Source organism: Penicillium cinerascens (assembly GCF_028974065.1).
Source record: "Penicillium cinerascens strain IBT 15544 chromosome Unknown scaffold_4_segment0_segment0, whole genome shotgun sequence".
Classification (NCBI taxonomy): domain Eukaryota; kingdom Fungi; phylum Ascomycota; class Eurotiomycetes; order Eurotiales; family Aspergillaceae; genus Penicillium; species Penicillium cinerascens.
Window position 1 is genome coordinate 2019876 of NW_026695297.1, and position 15481 is coordinate 2035356.

General features: G+C 52.0%; 5 protein-coding genes across 5 annotated transcripts; 4 read left to right on the forward strand and 1 right to left on the reverse strand.

Annotated features, from left to right (window-relative positions):
- Window positions 1-522: 522 nt before the first annotated feature.
- N7498_008742 (hydrogen/calcium exchanger domain-containing protein) lies at window positions 523-2409 on the forward strand (the record flags this gene model as incomplete). The annotated part of the gene is made up of 6 exons (XM_058455804.1): window positions 523-526; window positions 584-1407; window positions 1504-1848; window positions 1901-2134; window positions 2201-2343; window positions 2400-2409. 6 exons carry the CDS (start codon window positions 523-525, stop codon window positions 2407-2409), a joined length of 1560 nt encoding a protein of 519 aa, XP_058305792.1.
- Window positions 2410-3384: 975 nt separating this feature from the next.
- Window positions 3385-4881, forward strand: N7498_008743 (uncharacterized protein; the record flags this gene model as incomplete). The annotated part of the gene is made up of 2 exons (XM_058455805.1): window positions 3385-4484; window positions 4551-4881. The coding sequence occupies 2 exons, from the start codon at window positions 3385-3387 to the stop codon at window positions 4879-4881; spliced, it is 1431 nt and encodes a 476-aa protein (XP_058305793.1).
- A 4249-nt stretch (window positions 4882-9130) lies between these two features.
- On the forward strand, window positions 9131-11992 carry N7498_008744 (putative C6 transcription factor; the record flags this gene model as incomplete). Its single annotated transcript, XM_058455806.1, has 1 exon — window positions 9131-11992. The coding sequence occupies one exon, from the start codon at window positions 9131-9133 to the stop codon at window positions 11990-11992; it is 2862 nt and encodes a 953-aa protein (XP_058305794.1).
- Window positions 11993-12860: 868 nt separating this feature from the next.
- Window positions 12861-13460, reverse strand: N7498_008745 (uncharacterized protein; the record flags this gene model as incomplete). The annotated part of the gene is made up of 1 exon (XM_058455807.1): window positions 12861-13460. One exon carries the CDS (start codon window positions 13458-13460, stop codon window positions 12861-12863), a length of 600 nt encoding a protein of 199 aa, XP_058305795.1.
- Window positions 13461-14165: 705 nt separating this feature from the next.
- On the forward strand, window positions 14166-15107 carry N7498_008746 (uncharacterized protein; the record flags this gene model as incomplete). Its single annotated transcript, XM_058455808.1, has 1 exon — window positions 14166-15107. The coding sequence occupies one exon, from the start codon at window positions 14166-14168 to the stop codon at window positions 15105-15107; it is 942 nt and encodes a 313-aa protein (XP_058305796.1).
- Window positions 15108-15481: the final 374 nt, after the last annotated feature.

The window sequence follows — 15481 nt, forward strand, 5'->3', positions numbered from 1 at the left end:
TGTTTGTCCCCCAAACCATATGCAATAGTTAGCCAAACTTTGAACAATGAAACCCTGTTCTATCTTCTCTCCTTTCTTTTTCCGTCTTTGAAATTTGTTCGTTCGAGAACTGTCCATTCGCTTGCTTGATTCTGCCTCCCCTTGCTCCTCGCTTGACACGCGACCTCGTCCACCTCCCGCGTGTGTGCGCAGACAGAACCCACGTCTTTCAGAATTCAAATTTCCTTTGATCACCCTAGTGCCCGCCCCTAAAACCATCCTGTGGCTGCACCTGAGGCTGTGCCACGTCGCTACCGTATTCGCGACTCGCCTCTTCACCTCAAGTCGTATGGCCCAGGCTTATTGAAACGGACTTCCGTACGTGTCATTGATCCGCGCGTGTGCACAGCGCTGTCGTAAGGCCGTGGCGCGGAGGCCACTGCCTACCCTGGCATGCTCCCATATCTGCCCAAGTACTTATTGGCATCCAGATTATTCCCTCAAACTCGTTCAATAATACCTCCCAACTGATACCCTGCCATAATGCGTGAGTTCTATAACACTGCTACGTGCAATTCACATGCCATTACTCACACCATGGCAGATATCTACCGCCGTCATGCCCGCAATCTGGCTTGGTACGGTGAAGATGACCAGCCCTCGCATAACCCTTTCAAGAAGTTCCGCAGACGACCCCAGCGCACCCGCTCCACAGACTTGGAACTGGACAACACCCGCGCCCCCGGCGGCCCGGGCCAGTCCCGCGATATCGGTGGCCTTGGTTCGGCAACAATGCAGCCTCCCGAGTCTGCGGGCAGCGACCAGTACACTACGGAACCGGACCCCGACCCTTCAATGATAAGCCAAGAGCCTATCAACGTGTCTCGGGGCATGGAGGAACCTGCAAAGCCGCGCAATCGACACCCTTGGAAGTTCGGACGTAGCTCGTCGGAATCCGAGCCTGAGGATGACAAGTCTATCGATGGCCCCAAGTTCACCGTGGCATCGCAGCTGCGCGCAACGATCCTGAACTCGTGGATCAATGTCCTGATTCTCGCCGCGCCGGCGGGTATTGCGCTGCACGTTGTCAAAGCGAATCCAATTGCCATCTTCGTGGTCAATTTCATTGCCATTATTCCACTCGCGGCCATGCTGAGTTACGCGACAGAGGAAATCGCCCTGCGGACCGGTGAGACGATCGGCGGATTGTTGAACGCGTCGTTCGGTAACGCCGTCGAGTTGATCGTTGCTATCATTGCGCTGGTCAAGAAGGAGGTTCTGATCGTACAAACTTCGCTGATCGGCAGTATGCTTTCGAACTTACTCCTTGTCATGGGAATGTGCTTCTTCTTCGGCGGTATTAACCGCGTGGAGCAGCATTTCAACGTCGTCGTCGCGCAGACTGCGGCTAGTCTACTCGCACTAGCTGTGGGTAGCTTGATCATCCCTACCGCGTTCAACAAATGGTCTACCGCCTGTGAGTCCCATTAACCTGTCTCAGCTGTCGATACTAATGAAATTTAGCACACGCCGACAATACAGCCCCCCCTCTCTCGGGGAACCAGCATCCTCCTCCTAATCACCTACGGCTGCTATCTCTTCTTCCAACTCAAGTCCCATGTCGACATGTACAACCGCCCCAGCCCCAAAGTTGAGAAACGGCGTCAACGAATCGGCGAAGGCGATGCCAACCGTGGTATAGCCCAGATCGCCAAAATGAGCGCCGCGGCCATGGGCGGCGAGAATGCTCAGCAGATCGAGCTTCAGGATCCGGATGATGAGCCTGAGCAACCCCAGCTTACTATCCTGGTTGCGCTGCTCACGCTGGGTCTTTCGACTGCGCTCGTGGCTGTTTGTGCGGAGTTTATGGTATGCTCATCTGTGGTTTGTTTTATGGACGTGAGCTAATGGAATGAAATAGGTCGACTCCATTTCCGCGTTAACCGCAACGGGCCACATCGGCGAGACTTTCGTCGGATTAATCCTCCTTCCTATCGTCGGTAATGCCGCGGAGCACGCTACCGCAGTAACGGTGGCCTGCAAAGATAAGATGGATCTTGCGATTGGTGTTGCCGTGGGCTCGAGTATGCAGATTGCTTTGCTGGTTCTGCCTTTTTCTGTAGTTCTGGGATGGATTCTTGGTGTTCATGACATGGTATGGCAACATCCCAAACCTTTTGGAAAACATTGGTCGAATCGAAACTGACAACTGCTACTGCAGACCCTCAACTTCGACCCTTTCCAGATTATCGTTCTCTTCGTCTCTGTTCTGCTGGTCAACTATCTTATTGCGGATGGCAAGTCTCACTGGCTTGAAGGCGTCTTGCTTATGATGATGTATCTGATTATTGCCATCGCTGCTTGGTATGTTAACTTCCGAGTCCGGATTGATTCGATTGGGGTGCTAATTTTCGGTACAGGTTCATCTAGGTTCATTGATCAATTGGCTCTGTGAGTCTTGATCGGGTTAGAACTGCTACTTGCTCATATCATGGGTTCTCCTTTCTTATCTTTATTTATTCCCCACTGTATACTATATCTCGGTTGTACAATTGTTGAGAATAGTCACTTTAATGTCTCTTCCAAAAATATATCATCGTACAAATCAGATATGCAATCTTATGATCCTCGTAGCATCAGTCTGAACCCCAAAACCTTCACAAGCTCCGGTTTCTGTTCCTCGTCTGCACTCACTTCGGACGCAGGCAAAAACATTGAGGTTTTCCAGCTTGGCTTCTCGATGGAGAATGACTAAGTCGCGAAGCGAGTGCAAAGGTGGTTCTCGGACAACTGCATTGGGCCAACATTGGGCCAACTTGATCCAACCATCTGGGATCTCGAAACCGTTCAGGAAATAGCAATTTGGAAGCCCAGAGGCAGCAAAAACGTTGAAAATCCAAAAAGAAGCTTGCGGATATCCCCTGTTTCAGAATTCATGTCAAGTATTGATATCATTATGGTGAACACCTCCGCGGACTATTATGCACTTGCGAATGCATTCCAGCCCTAGAATTCTACCTGTCCCAGTACACATGAAGCGCTACTGCTGCTCGTTTACAGGCACTATTGCGAACTACGTTGTATTTTGAACTCCAGCAACATTCAGAGATACAGTAGCTTTCGAATTTAATTTGACCTCACACTCTTGGGACTTCATTCCCGGAAAATAAATCCCACATATAGGAGTTCTGATTGGATGTTATTTTAAGCACTTTTGATCTGGATCGCTTTCTACAATAGTTCATTTATTTTACAATACGACTTCAGTACCATAGGTGGTGTATTTTACACGAAATTAGCAGACACGGTACCTCCTCTCCCCTCTGAACATCAGGAACTTCCTGGCCATAACGCTCGCGTCTTGCACCAGAAGCGAAGATTATGTGCAACAACCTTCATCCATCGATGGACGGATCTGCCCTGGGCCCCATGCGCATCCTAATCTTGTTGTCCTTTTTTGTGGGCCAATCTATGGCGTCTAGCTCGACACCTCTGCTCAGCTGGCAGTTAGACGGGAACAGTCGTTCGGCATGGGACATCATGTGGACTTGTTTTTCAACAATTTTTGCCTGCACGTGGACTCTTCTTCATATGGATGTTCCCCCTCGCAATATTTCCGTTGCAAGATGTACAATAAAAAAAATACGTCTGTGGGTTCTAACTATCTTAGCCCCTGAGGTGACCTTCCTGGCAGCGACCGATCAGCTCGCCAATGCGAGAACTTTGCAGACAGTTTGCAACAAAGTACAGAAAACACGAGACGCCGAATCATCAGAGCCAAAACTATGGCTATCACAGCGGACTAGGCCGCTTGAACAAGTCGAAAACTTGGATCACGTTTATCTACATCCAGTCCACACCGAATGGACGCTCCGTCAATGCTTCTGTGTCATCGCTGGTGGACTCGTGTTGCAGACGCAGGATCAATGGATCTACACAATACAGCCCCGCGATATGAAACCTCTCATACAGGCCGGTATGCTCCACTGTTCAGACTTTCGAGACCAGGAAATCGAAGATCGAGCGAAAGCAGACTCGTTTGCCAAGTTCTTTACCGTCCTTCAAAGCACCTGGTTTTTATGCAACGTCATCGTAAGATGGGCCTACGATCTTCCCGTATCCCCCATCGAATTGTCAACTGTTGCCTACGTGGCCTGTGCTATTTTAATATATGGAGTATGGTGGTATAAGCCCAAAGACATGGGCACGTCTATCGCAGTCTATCTACGATGTAACCGTGATGATGTGCCAATTGAGGTCCGCAATATTATAGAGGGGAATTCCACAGGGTGGGTTCATGTACGAGCTCTCGTTAACGAGGATAACTGGATGTCTGTCTTGTGGAAGACCGTTCGAACGCCTTTCTTACGCAGAGATATTGAAGACCTCGGGACGATCGATGAGGCACTTGGTAATGATTTTATCAAAACGCCATTTGAAATCTTTATCTTTGATGTGATATGCAGTCTCACTGCTTTTCTTTACTGTGGGATTCATGTGGCCGCGTAAGACTGAACTTTCCTTTTGCCGCAATCGTCTCTGTAAGCTAACGGTAACCTTTTCCCGGATAGATGGGATTTTCCTTTCGCAACTCGCGCCGAGCTGATATCTTGGCATGTCTTTTCCCTCGCATCTATTGCTACGGCTTTCGGCACATGCCTAGTGGGTGGTCTCGCGGACGCTGCAACTCTCCCCAACTCAAAGGACCTGCTTCCTTCCTTCATGGTTGGCCTCACTCACCCAGCCGCTCTTTGGACTATGCTCGTTACTGTTATTGTTAGCTTTAACTTCTACATTATTGCACGTTTGGGGATTATAGGCCTTGTCTTTTCGTCGTTGAGAGCTCTTCCGACTGGGTCCTACACAACTATAGGGTGGATAACTAGCATACCACATTTCTAACAAGGATCGAGTCAATTAAGGTGATACATATATCATTGACCTAATGATATCCAAATCACAAGATTTTGCTTAAGCAAGGACTGCGGGCACTTGACCGAGAGGACCTAAATATAATAAGCCATCCCTGGACATCAGCATGTCATATGTCCATCTTTGAGCTATGCAGCGCTTCTTGTAGACTAGGTTGGCATGTGATCCGAGTTGTGTTCCCATGTTTCATGTTCAATAGATTGAGATGCATGATCGGCAAGACGGGCTTATTCTAAAAAGTAACCAAGATCCATAGAAAGTCCAAGTTACGGGGTGAGCCAAATTAAATTCGACGCCGGCAACGAATGAGACGCGTCGCAGATGACGAAACCCATGGAAATAATGTAAATATCCTTCCCTACCAGGATTAACTCTATACAGTGTACTGTAAGACAGCCTTCTGTATGATGACTGGCGGGCGTTCAGATATACACGAAGGCTGTGCTGCATATGGGAAGAATGGCAACGTTGGACTGGCGGGAGGGCGAAAAGCGTGTGGGCGATCTTGCCAGGTCGCCAGATCTACCAAGCGATTCTAGGGGATTCGATATATCATTACAGGCTTCTTACAATACGTTATAAGGTGAGGTATGGTCATTACCACGAGAGTTCTGCCCAACTGATAGAGCGGTGACCCTTTGTAAGCAGGATTAGCTTATTACGGACTTATTTCCCGGGAATCAAGTGTTTATAAAGAGTGAAACGTGAAACTGACTTCGACAACTACTGTATCAACGCCAGAATGTCTAAAATGACCTAAAGCACTTTGGTTTCGAGACCCAGCAACCTCAATACACCAGTCGAGGAAGGTTTGAAACCCTTTTTCTGAGTCCTCCTCATACCGTAACCAGTTCCGTCTAATGAATGCTTTCAATTCCGAGAAAAATTCCTCAATCGGATTCAGGTCGGGTGAGTACGGTGGCAGATACACAAGCTTGACTCCTGCTGCATCATATCATATACGTCACCCATTTACCCGTTGACACAACCAAACTCCGGGTCACTATCAAAGACAGCAGACTATCACCAGATCGAGTCCTCCCCACCATTCCATCACAAGCACTGACAAGAACAACCAGCCTAAACTCCAAGGCTAAAGGGATAAATATCGGCCATATATCGGACCAAATATCCAAATCAGGCGCAAGTCCCAAGTACCATCAAAACTCCGGAGATGAGTTCCCCTCCCCTCCTCCCGGCCCCAAACAGGCTAAATCCCGGATGAGTAGCGAGCGTAGAAGAGCATTAGAGTTGTGCTTTTACCGAGTCCAAACCTTGTTTACTCCAAGTCCCTGCACCCCACGGAGGTCCGGGGGCTGAATATCCCCAGACCGTGGCAGTGTTCTACATCTGCGATTGAACATGGGCCCTAGCTTAATCCGGGACTAGAGCTAGAACCCGAGCTTCCGGCACATCACAATCGATCGTGCATTTGCAGAGTGTACGTATTCATGCATTATTATTCGAGTGCCATAGATAGGAAATGAATGCAACCCCCACGTTGGGAGTCGGGCTAAGCGATCATCATGCGCGGCAACAATTGACCGACTCGGAATCGGGATCCCAGCGAGGCGCCGGCTTTGGGGGGGGTTTTTTTTACCCGAACCGATGTGGGGACCTGGGGCAGAACAAATGAAAAGGAACAAATGAATTGTTCGATGCTACGTTCAACGACTGCATTTCTCGGGCCGATGTTTCCCTAGTAGATGTTTTCACTAGGTCGTGGGGGTCGCACTTTTTGACTTCTACGATTTCCCTCTGGGGGTGCGCTGCGATTCGTGGGACTCACGACTTGATCGGTCGGACACGGCTCCGCGTCAAAGCGGGCCAGGGACAGGAACAGACAGAGACGCCGTGGAGATCCCGATTGGGTATTTTCCCGCTTTTGAGATTGAAGTGATCAGTGGACCAGGATTGATCCTGCTTACAGTGCTTTTCCTGGCTGCCCTGTTTGGTGCAGGGTGCCGTCAGGTATGAGCTCATCGGGGCCGAGGAGCCTACGCTGGACCGATTCGGTAGTCCGGAGCGACACGGGAAACCCGTTTGTTCGGGAAAAGGGCAGTTCGCATGGGAGTTCCTGGTCTGGAATTGGGTACTGCAGTGGATCAGGGCAGTGGAGGGAATCGGGGGACTGGGAGGGTTTCTTTCGTTAATGTCACCTGAGGTGTAAAGGGTATTTTTTTTTCGGTTTTCCTGCCCGGGTTCCGGTTGCCCACATCATTCGCGTGGGAAAAAGCCCCAAGCCAAGGAAAAAAAGAACGGCGAAAAATGGAGCGATGACACGGTCCCCTGGATGGGAAATTAGGCATTACATACCTGGGGAGCTGTTGGACAAATAGGAAGGGTGGAAATGTACTGTAGTATTTTCTTTTTGCCACGGTTACAAAAGGTGTCAGTGTACCCTACCTAGTAGAGTGGGCTCGAGGACACCCAATGGAGCCTCTCCGCATCGGATGTTTGTACCTGGTGCGCCAAATGAAAATATCCGCCGGGGAAAAGTCAAAGGGTCTCCACCGGGCTTGACACGAGGCAAAACGAATATCCCGCCCCTTCAGCCACATGACAAGATGGGATTATTTGGGGACTGCTGATTCGACGGAGATTCTGCGGTCGGGGATGGGGTGTGGAAATCCACGGATGATTGATGGACGGAATGGAGGGATGAATCGATGGAACAAAGAGTTCAATGGATCGCGTACGGTCCACCCCTTCTCGAGGTATATCGCGCCGAGGAGGGAAGGACGAAGACATTCGGGCCAGAGCCGACTTTACCTAATGCGAATTGAGCAAATGCGGGGTTGGCCGGGGTCGGTTCGCTGGCGCCTCGGAGGATGGGGGCCAATCATGAGAATCATGAGAATCGGACGGGGCCGAGATGCGGACTGCCGTGGAGGATCTCGGTGTATGACTTGTCCGGGTTAAGGTTGTCGTCTCGACAGTTGGCCATGCTGACACACTGCGTGGTAGCTGCCCGGTCATGTCGGTCGTGTATTTGTATAGATGCAGACGGACGCGATGCAGCGATGATCTCGGGTCGGGTCGTTGATTCCGCGCATTCGAGGGTATTCCGTCAGGCTGCCGAGTCAGTGGCAAAGGGCACGGGCGTGACACGGTACGGAGGCCGCCGCGAGAATCAACCAGAGCCAGACTAGGACAGATGTAACTTCCGGAGGGTAGGAAGGAAGATCAATGATCGGTCTCCCCGCGGGGAGCCCCGGAGGCTCCAGGGCGTCCATTGGACGGCTGGTATTACGAAAGGGAAGGGGAATACCCGAGGGATCACGGACTTTCAAGCTCGGGTTCCCCCTCAACCATGTGGACAAGCCCTACAACCGGGGTCTTGGGTCGTCCCCAAGGGATACTTCATGCTCCACCCCGGATCCTGCCCAACCACCGTTGGAAATCTCGCTGTACGTTCCGAGCTCTCGCTTGTCCAATTCTGGACTTTCCGTGTCGGCACGGCGTCTGATTTGCGTCCGGGTAGCACGCTTGCCGATCGGGCAGAGGATGAGAGAGCGAAGACGGGGAGATCCTAGTTACGAGAAACAAAACCCCCCGATGGCGGACGGTGACCGGATCATGATTGGGATTGCGGCCGGTCAAGAAGTAGATGTGCGACCACTAGTTGACCCGTTCCACACGGTTGGTCGCTCCCGTTCGGTACGGACGACCATGAGACATGGTATTTAGATCGCCCGCGTTGGTAGACTATACAGAAGTACGACCAGCTCGGCAGCCGGAAGGGGGCTCCACTCCTTGCATAGTTGGGCCTCCGCAATTTCACCCCAGCGGCTCTCGGCTCCATCTTTTTGTTTTTTTTTGCTTTTCTCATCGGTGTTCTCGACTCCGTTCCCTCCCGACTTAATTCGCATTCCCGGTCCGGTGCCCCGACCCTTTGACTTTTCCCCCACACTCCGCCCATTCCCGCCTTCTTCCCCCAGGTACACTCTTCCTCTTCCCCCCTTCTGCTTCCCCGGATTCCCACTGCGCATCCTTGACTGTAAGTACTTTTGCGTGCGTTCCTGTTCGAACGTGGGATAGAGTATGGCATTCGAGGATAAAGTACTAACTACCCCAGACCGTTAGGCCCCGATTGCCGACGCCTAACGCTCACCTCCTTCCCCCGATTTTTGCGAACGTCGATGGGAGAACGTCGCAAATACGTTGAGCGAGTCTAGTTTTCACACCCGACGCAGACGTTGCGTCTGCTTCTACCAATATGCGGTCCAGCATCGCCTGCGCTCGATGCCGGCGCAGTAAGATCAAGTGCGTCAATGCCGGCATCGACACCACCTGCCGCGCCTGCGAATCCTCCGGCCGAGAATGCGTCTACCCAACTCCCGCCATCGGCGTAAGCGGCGCCAAACGAAATCTGGAGGCTCTGGTGGACGGCGAGGACCGGAACGGCGACTGGGACGGTCCTAAACGAGTGCGCTCGCGCAAAGTACCCGGGCTCGCGGGCGCGGGCGCCGGTTCCAAGGCTGGTCTTGATGCGCTCGACTCTTCTATTCTCACGGCCAAGGTCTGGGAAGCCGTCTTCGACCTTTTCCAGTCGCATTTCGCGACTCTTCTACCCTTCCTCCACCCTGCTACTTTTCTCGGCCAGATCCGGCAACTCTCTACACCCGCGCCTGTCTCCATTGATGGGCAAGATCTTGCGCGCTCTGTGCCCAAGCCGGATCCCTCGGCTTCCCTGATTCCGTTGGGCGTATTGGCCTTGACAGCCCGTTTCCATCCGCCGTTGGTCGCCTATCACTCGCCGGCCTCGCCTGGTCATTCACCCAACCCTCTGTCGGCATCCGAATATTATGCGACGGCTTTGCGCAGCCGGCTGGCCGGCCTCGATGGCGCGAGTCTCGCCGTGCCCGACCTCGCGCGAGTGCAGGCATTGCTAATGCTCGCTCTGCATGAGTGGGGCATGTGCCGTGGAAAGAGCGCCTGGGTCTATGTCGGCATGGCGATCCGACTCGCACAAGCCATGGGCCTGCCGTTCGAATTAGACAATGAGTTCCCGCCTCGCGACATGTCTCGTTCGTCGCCCGGATTCAAGTCCGAAGACCACTTCGGCTTGCTGCGGCGGGAAACCAAGGAGCAGACCTCCGACGATATTATCTCTCAAGAGACCAAGCGCCGGACTTTCTGGGCCTGCTTCATCCTTGACCGGTGCCTGAGCAGTGGTAAATATCGACCGCGCATGATTCGTGTCAAGGAGCTCGGAATCCAACTTCCGAGTGATAATGCGTTTGCTTTTGGTGAGCGCGTACGGACAGCCCGACTATATGAGCCTACCGGGCGCCGCCCGCAAAGTTTTGGCTCCCAGGGTGTTCAAATCCCAAGCATTCGTCAGAGTCTGGGTGGTTTCGGTGATGAGAAGTTGCCGCCTGCCAATGGAACGCCGGATGGCAAGTCGTGGTCACCCGTCTCACGCCGGAAGGACTCTAGCGAGGACGAAGTTGATCGATGGGAGGTCGGCGCCGAAGAGTCTGTGCTCAGCCGAGTGATTCGGATCATTCGCATTTGGGGCAGCATTGCCAAGTGGTCCTGTGCCGGCGGTCGACGGACCGAGCAATATCCGCCGTGGCATCCCGACTCCCGCTTTGCGTCTCTGCGCATGCAATTGAACGAGTTCCAAGACAGCCTGTCTCGCAACTTGCAATATTCTCTGCGAAATACTGACACCCATATCATGTATAAGACTACGCTTGCCTCGTACACTGTCATGCATGTGGTCTATTTCTTGTCCGTCATTGTCTTGCACCGTGCTTATATTCCTTTCTTGCCACTCCGTTGCAATGAGCCCGTCGGTCCATTGGACGAGCCATTGTTCCCCTCGGACAAGATCAACGGCCCGCCCGATGCTTTCTGGCGTGACAGTGCCCGCGAGCTTTTCAAGGCGGCTCGACAAATGATCGACCTCGTGGCTACCTGCCAAGGCCGCGGAGCCCTTGTTGAGAACCCTCTTGTTGGATTTGCCATTTACAATGCTGCCTTTATCGGCATCTATAGCACGCATTTCTCGCACATGGACGCTGATGGTTTGATGGGTTCCAAGCCCCCACCTGCCAGTCATGATAGCCACCAGCCCGGTGCGGTGCAAGCCCGCAAAGCTTTGGATATCCTGCGAGAGATGCGTCCGCGTCTGAAGATGGCTGTGGGCTGGTTCCGCACCCTGAACCGCCTGCACAGCTACTTCTTCAAGGTCAAGCGCGATTACCGTCGCTACTCGCGTAATCGCCTCGACAGCATGTCCGATGCGTCTGACCATGGCATGACGAACGGTGTTCGCTCAATCCGTGAGGGTGGAGGTGGTCTTGAGGAGTTCAAGCTTCTTGAAAAACTCTTCCTTGATTTCGGAGCTATCGAGGACCGGCTTGAGGGGGACGAGGACGGTACTGCCATTGCTGTCACTGGAGAGCTGATGGCCGAGCGCATCCCCAGCGACGCTGGCAGCAACGCCGTGAAGAGCGATCTGGGAGACCCTACCGACCAGTCCCTGGACGGTGGCAGTGGTCGTCGCGAGTCATGGATCCCAGTCAACAGTCCCGGCCTACCACCTCCATCCCACGAGGGAGACCGCCGCCCAAGCCTCCCTCTCCCCAACAGCCGACCTATGCCATCCCAATCACCCTACTCGTTACCATCCCTACAACAACACCACCCAGATGGCGCAATGTACACCTCTTCACCACCGAGCCTCCCCTCCATCACAGCAACCACCCAATCTCCATCCCAATACATAACAGCCACAACCAACCGCCTCCAACCCATCAACTCATGGCTCCCATCACGCCCCTCAGCCCCACCCCCGCCATACTCCCAATCACTTCCCCCCATCAACGCAGCCACTCAGGCTCAAGTTCCTGTCCTCCCTCCCCCAGGCTCAGTCGGCCTCGCCCCCTCCCCACCCCTGACCTCATCCGAAGGCCCTGACTCAACCCTCCTCTCAACCAGTCTCGGCGGCGATGACGTCCTCGCCTTCCTAGACGGAGGTGAATGGTCCGCATCTCTGAATTGTCCTTCTGAAATCGGTATCCCGGCTGGCTGGCTCAGTGCCGTGTGGACGCAGTTCAGTCGTATCTAGGACTGGTTATTTCCTTCCCTGTATTTTTATTATTTTCACGACTCTTCGACACGTTTTACGTTGTACGGCCATCTCTTTTGTCTCTCTATCGCGACTTCGGGATTTCAAAAATTTCAAATCTTCAAAAGGAGCTTTTTGTTTGTTTGTGGTGCCCTTTCCTCCAATCCCATTTACTAGGCTTGGCAAATGGGAAGGGCTAGGGACGGGATTCCGTTGTTCACTGATACCCAATCCTTGTGGACGTCTTTTATTGTGTTTGGCGCTGGAGGTTCAAAGGTTTCGTGATGATCACGCCCTTTCCAAGGTCCCAAGGTGATTTGTTTTCTGTGCTTTTTTTTTCTGTGGTTTTTGTTTTCCATTCTGCTGTGTTCAGCGAGCGTTTTTGAGGATGTTATCCTTCAGGATGTGATTACGAACCTTGGCGTTACGCTGAGTCTTTCAATCAAGTCGGCTATATGCCTTGATCATTTCACCTTCTTCGAGAACTCCATGTAGTCTTGTATTCGTCGACGTCTGGGAACTCAGTCTGGTGTCTACCTCTAGGGCTAGTTGCACCTTTGTCATATCTAGGCTTGAGCAAGTGGGTGGTGGGAGGCATTGGCCATACGCAAGTATCGTTGTACTTCTAAAGCGGTCTCGGCCATAACATGAACATCGCAACCTACGCTGCAATCGATTTTCACAAATTATCAGGCTAATGGCTCGATTCGTACACCGTGAATTAAAGCTATCATCATGAGTAGAAAAAACACACAATCCATCACCGCAATCATTACATTATATTTCGTATATTTTAGGTGGCACAGGTAAAGTACCTCTATCCCAGCACCCAGAACCGGGGTGATACAAAAATATTTCTAAGTTTCCTCTAAACCAGGACAATAGCACCGATCGCAGCGCCAGCAACAGCCTTCAACGAGCCAACGAAGCCGGCCGCAATATTGGTCGAAACCGGATGGGCAGAGCTACTCGAGGCAGCGGACCCATTGCTAGACTTCTCGCTCGTCGATTGAGTAGCAGCATCTGTAGTCGAAGGAGCATTGGTAGTAGTCGGAGCAGTCGTAGTCATAGGAGCACTGGAGGTACCAGTATCATTCTCAGAAGTCTTCGCCGCGCTAGTAGAAGTAGGCGCAGGAACCGTCTCGGTCACAGTAGATTCCGTAGCTTCGGCGGAGCTAGATGCAGGAGTCGAGGAGGCCAAGATGGACGAAAGCGTCCAGCAGGAGAGCGTGGAGGTTGTGGACACGCAAGGTTCGGTGCCCGTATAGGCATCACAGCAGGGGACGTCATATTTGACTGGGGCTTGGCCGCCTCCGCAGTCGAGAGGATCGCAGACCTCGCCGTTTGTGGGATCGTAGTAGTGCACGATGCTGTCCTGGCAGGCGGTGTAGCTTATGGTTTCGCAGGCGCCGAAGACGGTTGTTGCCAGCATCAGCAGGGATGCGGCGGTGGTGAGGGTCTTGACCATGGTGGTTTTTTGGTTGAGATATAGTTAAGATGTGATCGCGGCTCGTGAGACTGAGGTCGGATTTGAGGGTCAAGAAATAAAAGGAGACTCGGTGTAGATGCGACAGCACTAAATTTGTGCCAAGCTGGGTCTTCTAACGAGCGCCACAAGATTACGGGGTAGTATTTTCAGAGATATTTTCTAGTTTCGCGTAGACTCCAGAGAGCCTCAGCTCCGTTGTTACTGGTCAGGTTCCAGAGCCGCCGTAAGCCATCGTGGTTTGCGTTTTATACCCAACCCCTCATACTGGATGAGTGTTGATCTAGAATTCTTGTTTCGTATACATTACTATGCAGTTTATTACACACCGAATTGGACTACCGAGTGTTTCTTTCATTCCCTGGGCGCAGGCAGTAAGCGAGGGCTTGGTCTTGGGTGTGGATCCTGAAAACACGCTACAACCTCCGAGGTGATCCGGATAGAGACGGTCTTCCTGTCTCCACCACTTCCCACGTGATATTCAAATTTGACCTTGGTCCCCTTTCTACCTAGTGTCGAGATTTGAAAAGCCGCAGGGGCCCTCGGTCGGTCCTGCGCTAGCACACCCTTCGCGGGGACCGTGATTATAAATAGGCAGGACCATTCGTATTAGTGACCGCCCCTTTTTAAATATTATTACTTCGCCTAATTTTGGACACGTTTATTTCCTTACCTACGCTCGCTACCATGATGAAGACCGCTCCTTTCTGGGCCTCTATCGCCCTATTAGTTCCACGGGCTCTAGCGACATCTCCAACGTCCACGTCCACGTCCACTACCTCTACTTCCGCGGCACCAAGCTGTACAGCTTCCCTCATCGCCAAGCTCTGCAACTACCCGGAACCTCAAGATGACTTTGCCGTCGCCAGCAGCGGCACGGCCGATTGCTGGGACTACTGTAACGCCAACCCTCCCTGCAGCTTCGTTATCTTCGTTGCCGGCAACCCTTACACGGGCACCGGCACGTGTTGGCTGTACCCGGGTGAAAACTACGATGCGAGCCAGGGTAGTTCGAATTGCGGCAATCCCTACCTGTCGGTCTTCAACAAGCCCGTGTGTTCTGGTGGGAGCGCAACCACCACTTCTGGCGCCTGCGCCGCCACCGCGACTCCTTCTGCTATTACCTCGGTCTGCGGGTATCCGGCGCCTAGTGACAGTTTTGACAATTGTTATGCTAGTTCGGGTGCATCGAACTGCTTGAGTATATGTGCAGAGGCCGATGCCTGCAGCTATGCTGTCTTTAATACGCACAATGACGACAACTCGCAGTATTCCTCTGGCACTTGCTGGGTCTATCCGAACGGCACATTCAACGCTGCGTCTGCGACCACTTGTAGTGGCGATCCATACCAGTTTGTGTATAACAACGTGTGCCCCAAGCCATCATCTTCATCGTCCTCCCTTTCATCATCTGCTACGGGACACTCTGGTGGCACTGGAACTGCAGGCACTAATGCAGGCTCAACTGTCAGCAATGCTAAGGGCTCAATTACCAGCAATGATAAGAACTCAACTACCAGCAATGCTAAGGGCTCAACTACTACCAGCAAGAATTCTGCGCCTACCGGCCTCTCGCTCTCTAACCCATTGGCTATAGGCGGGGCTATGTTATTATTGCAGGCCCTTTAATGATGTCTTTGTATATATTGGTTGTTTGTTCAGCTAAACAAGCTATTGAGTGCGATATATTATATACTAATGGATTTCGTATGAGATCACTTCTCGTCGTGTATCTCTCGCTATTGTAGAGGGTATTTCAGTTCCCTTGCGATCCGTTGCTATCAGCACATTGGCTAAGCATCTCCATCTTTCTAAATGTAGCCGGAAAAATAATAATAATTAGAAATGTGGACGCGAAGGGACGCCTGGAGGAAGTTTGATTTTTCTCTTTTTGGTTTCCTATTGAACTGATAATTATAATCTCTCTTATTCTTCGCCTGATGCCTATCTGATTATTATTTTCATTTTTCCAAGTATTGCTACTTCGTCATTCGTTATCTGTT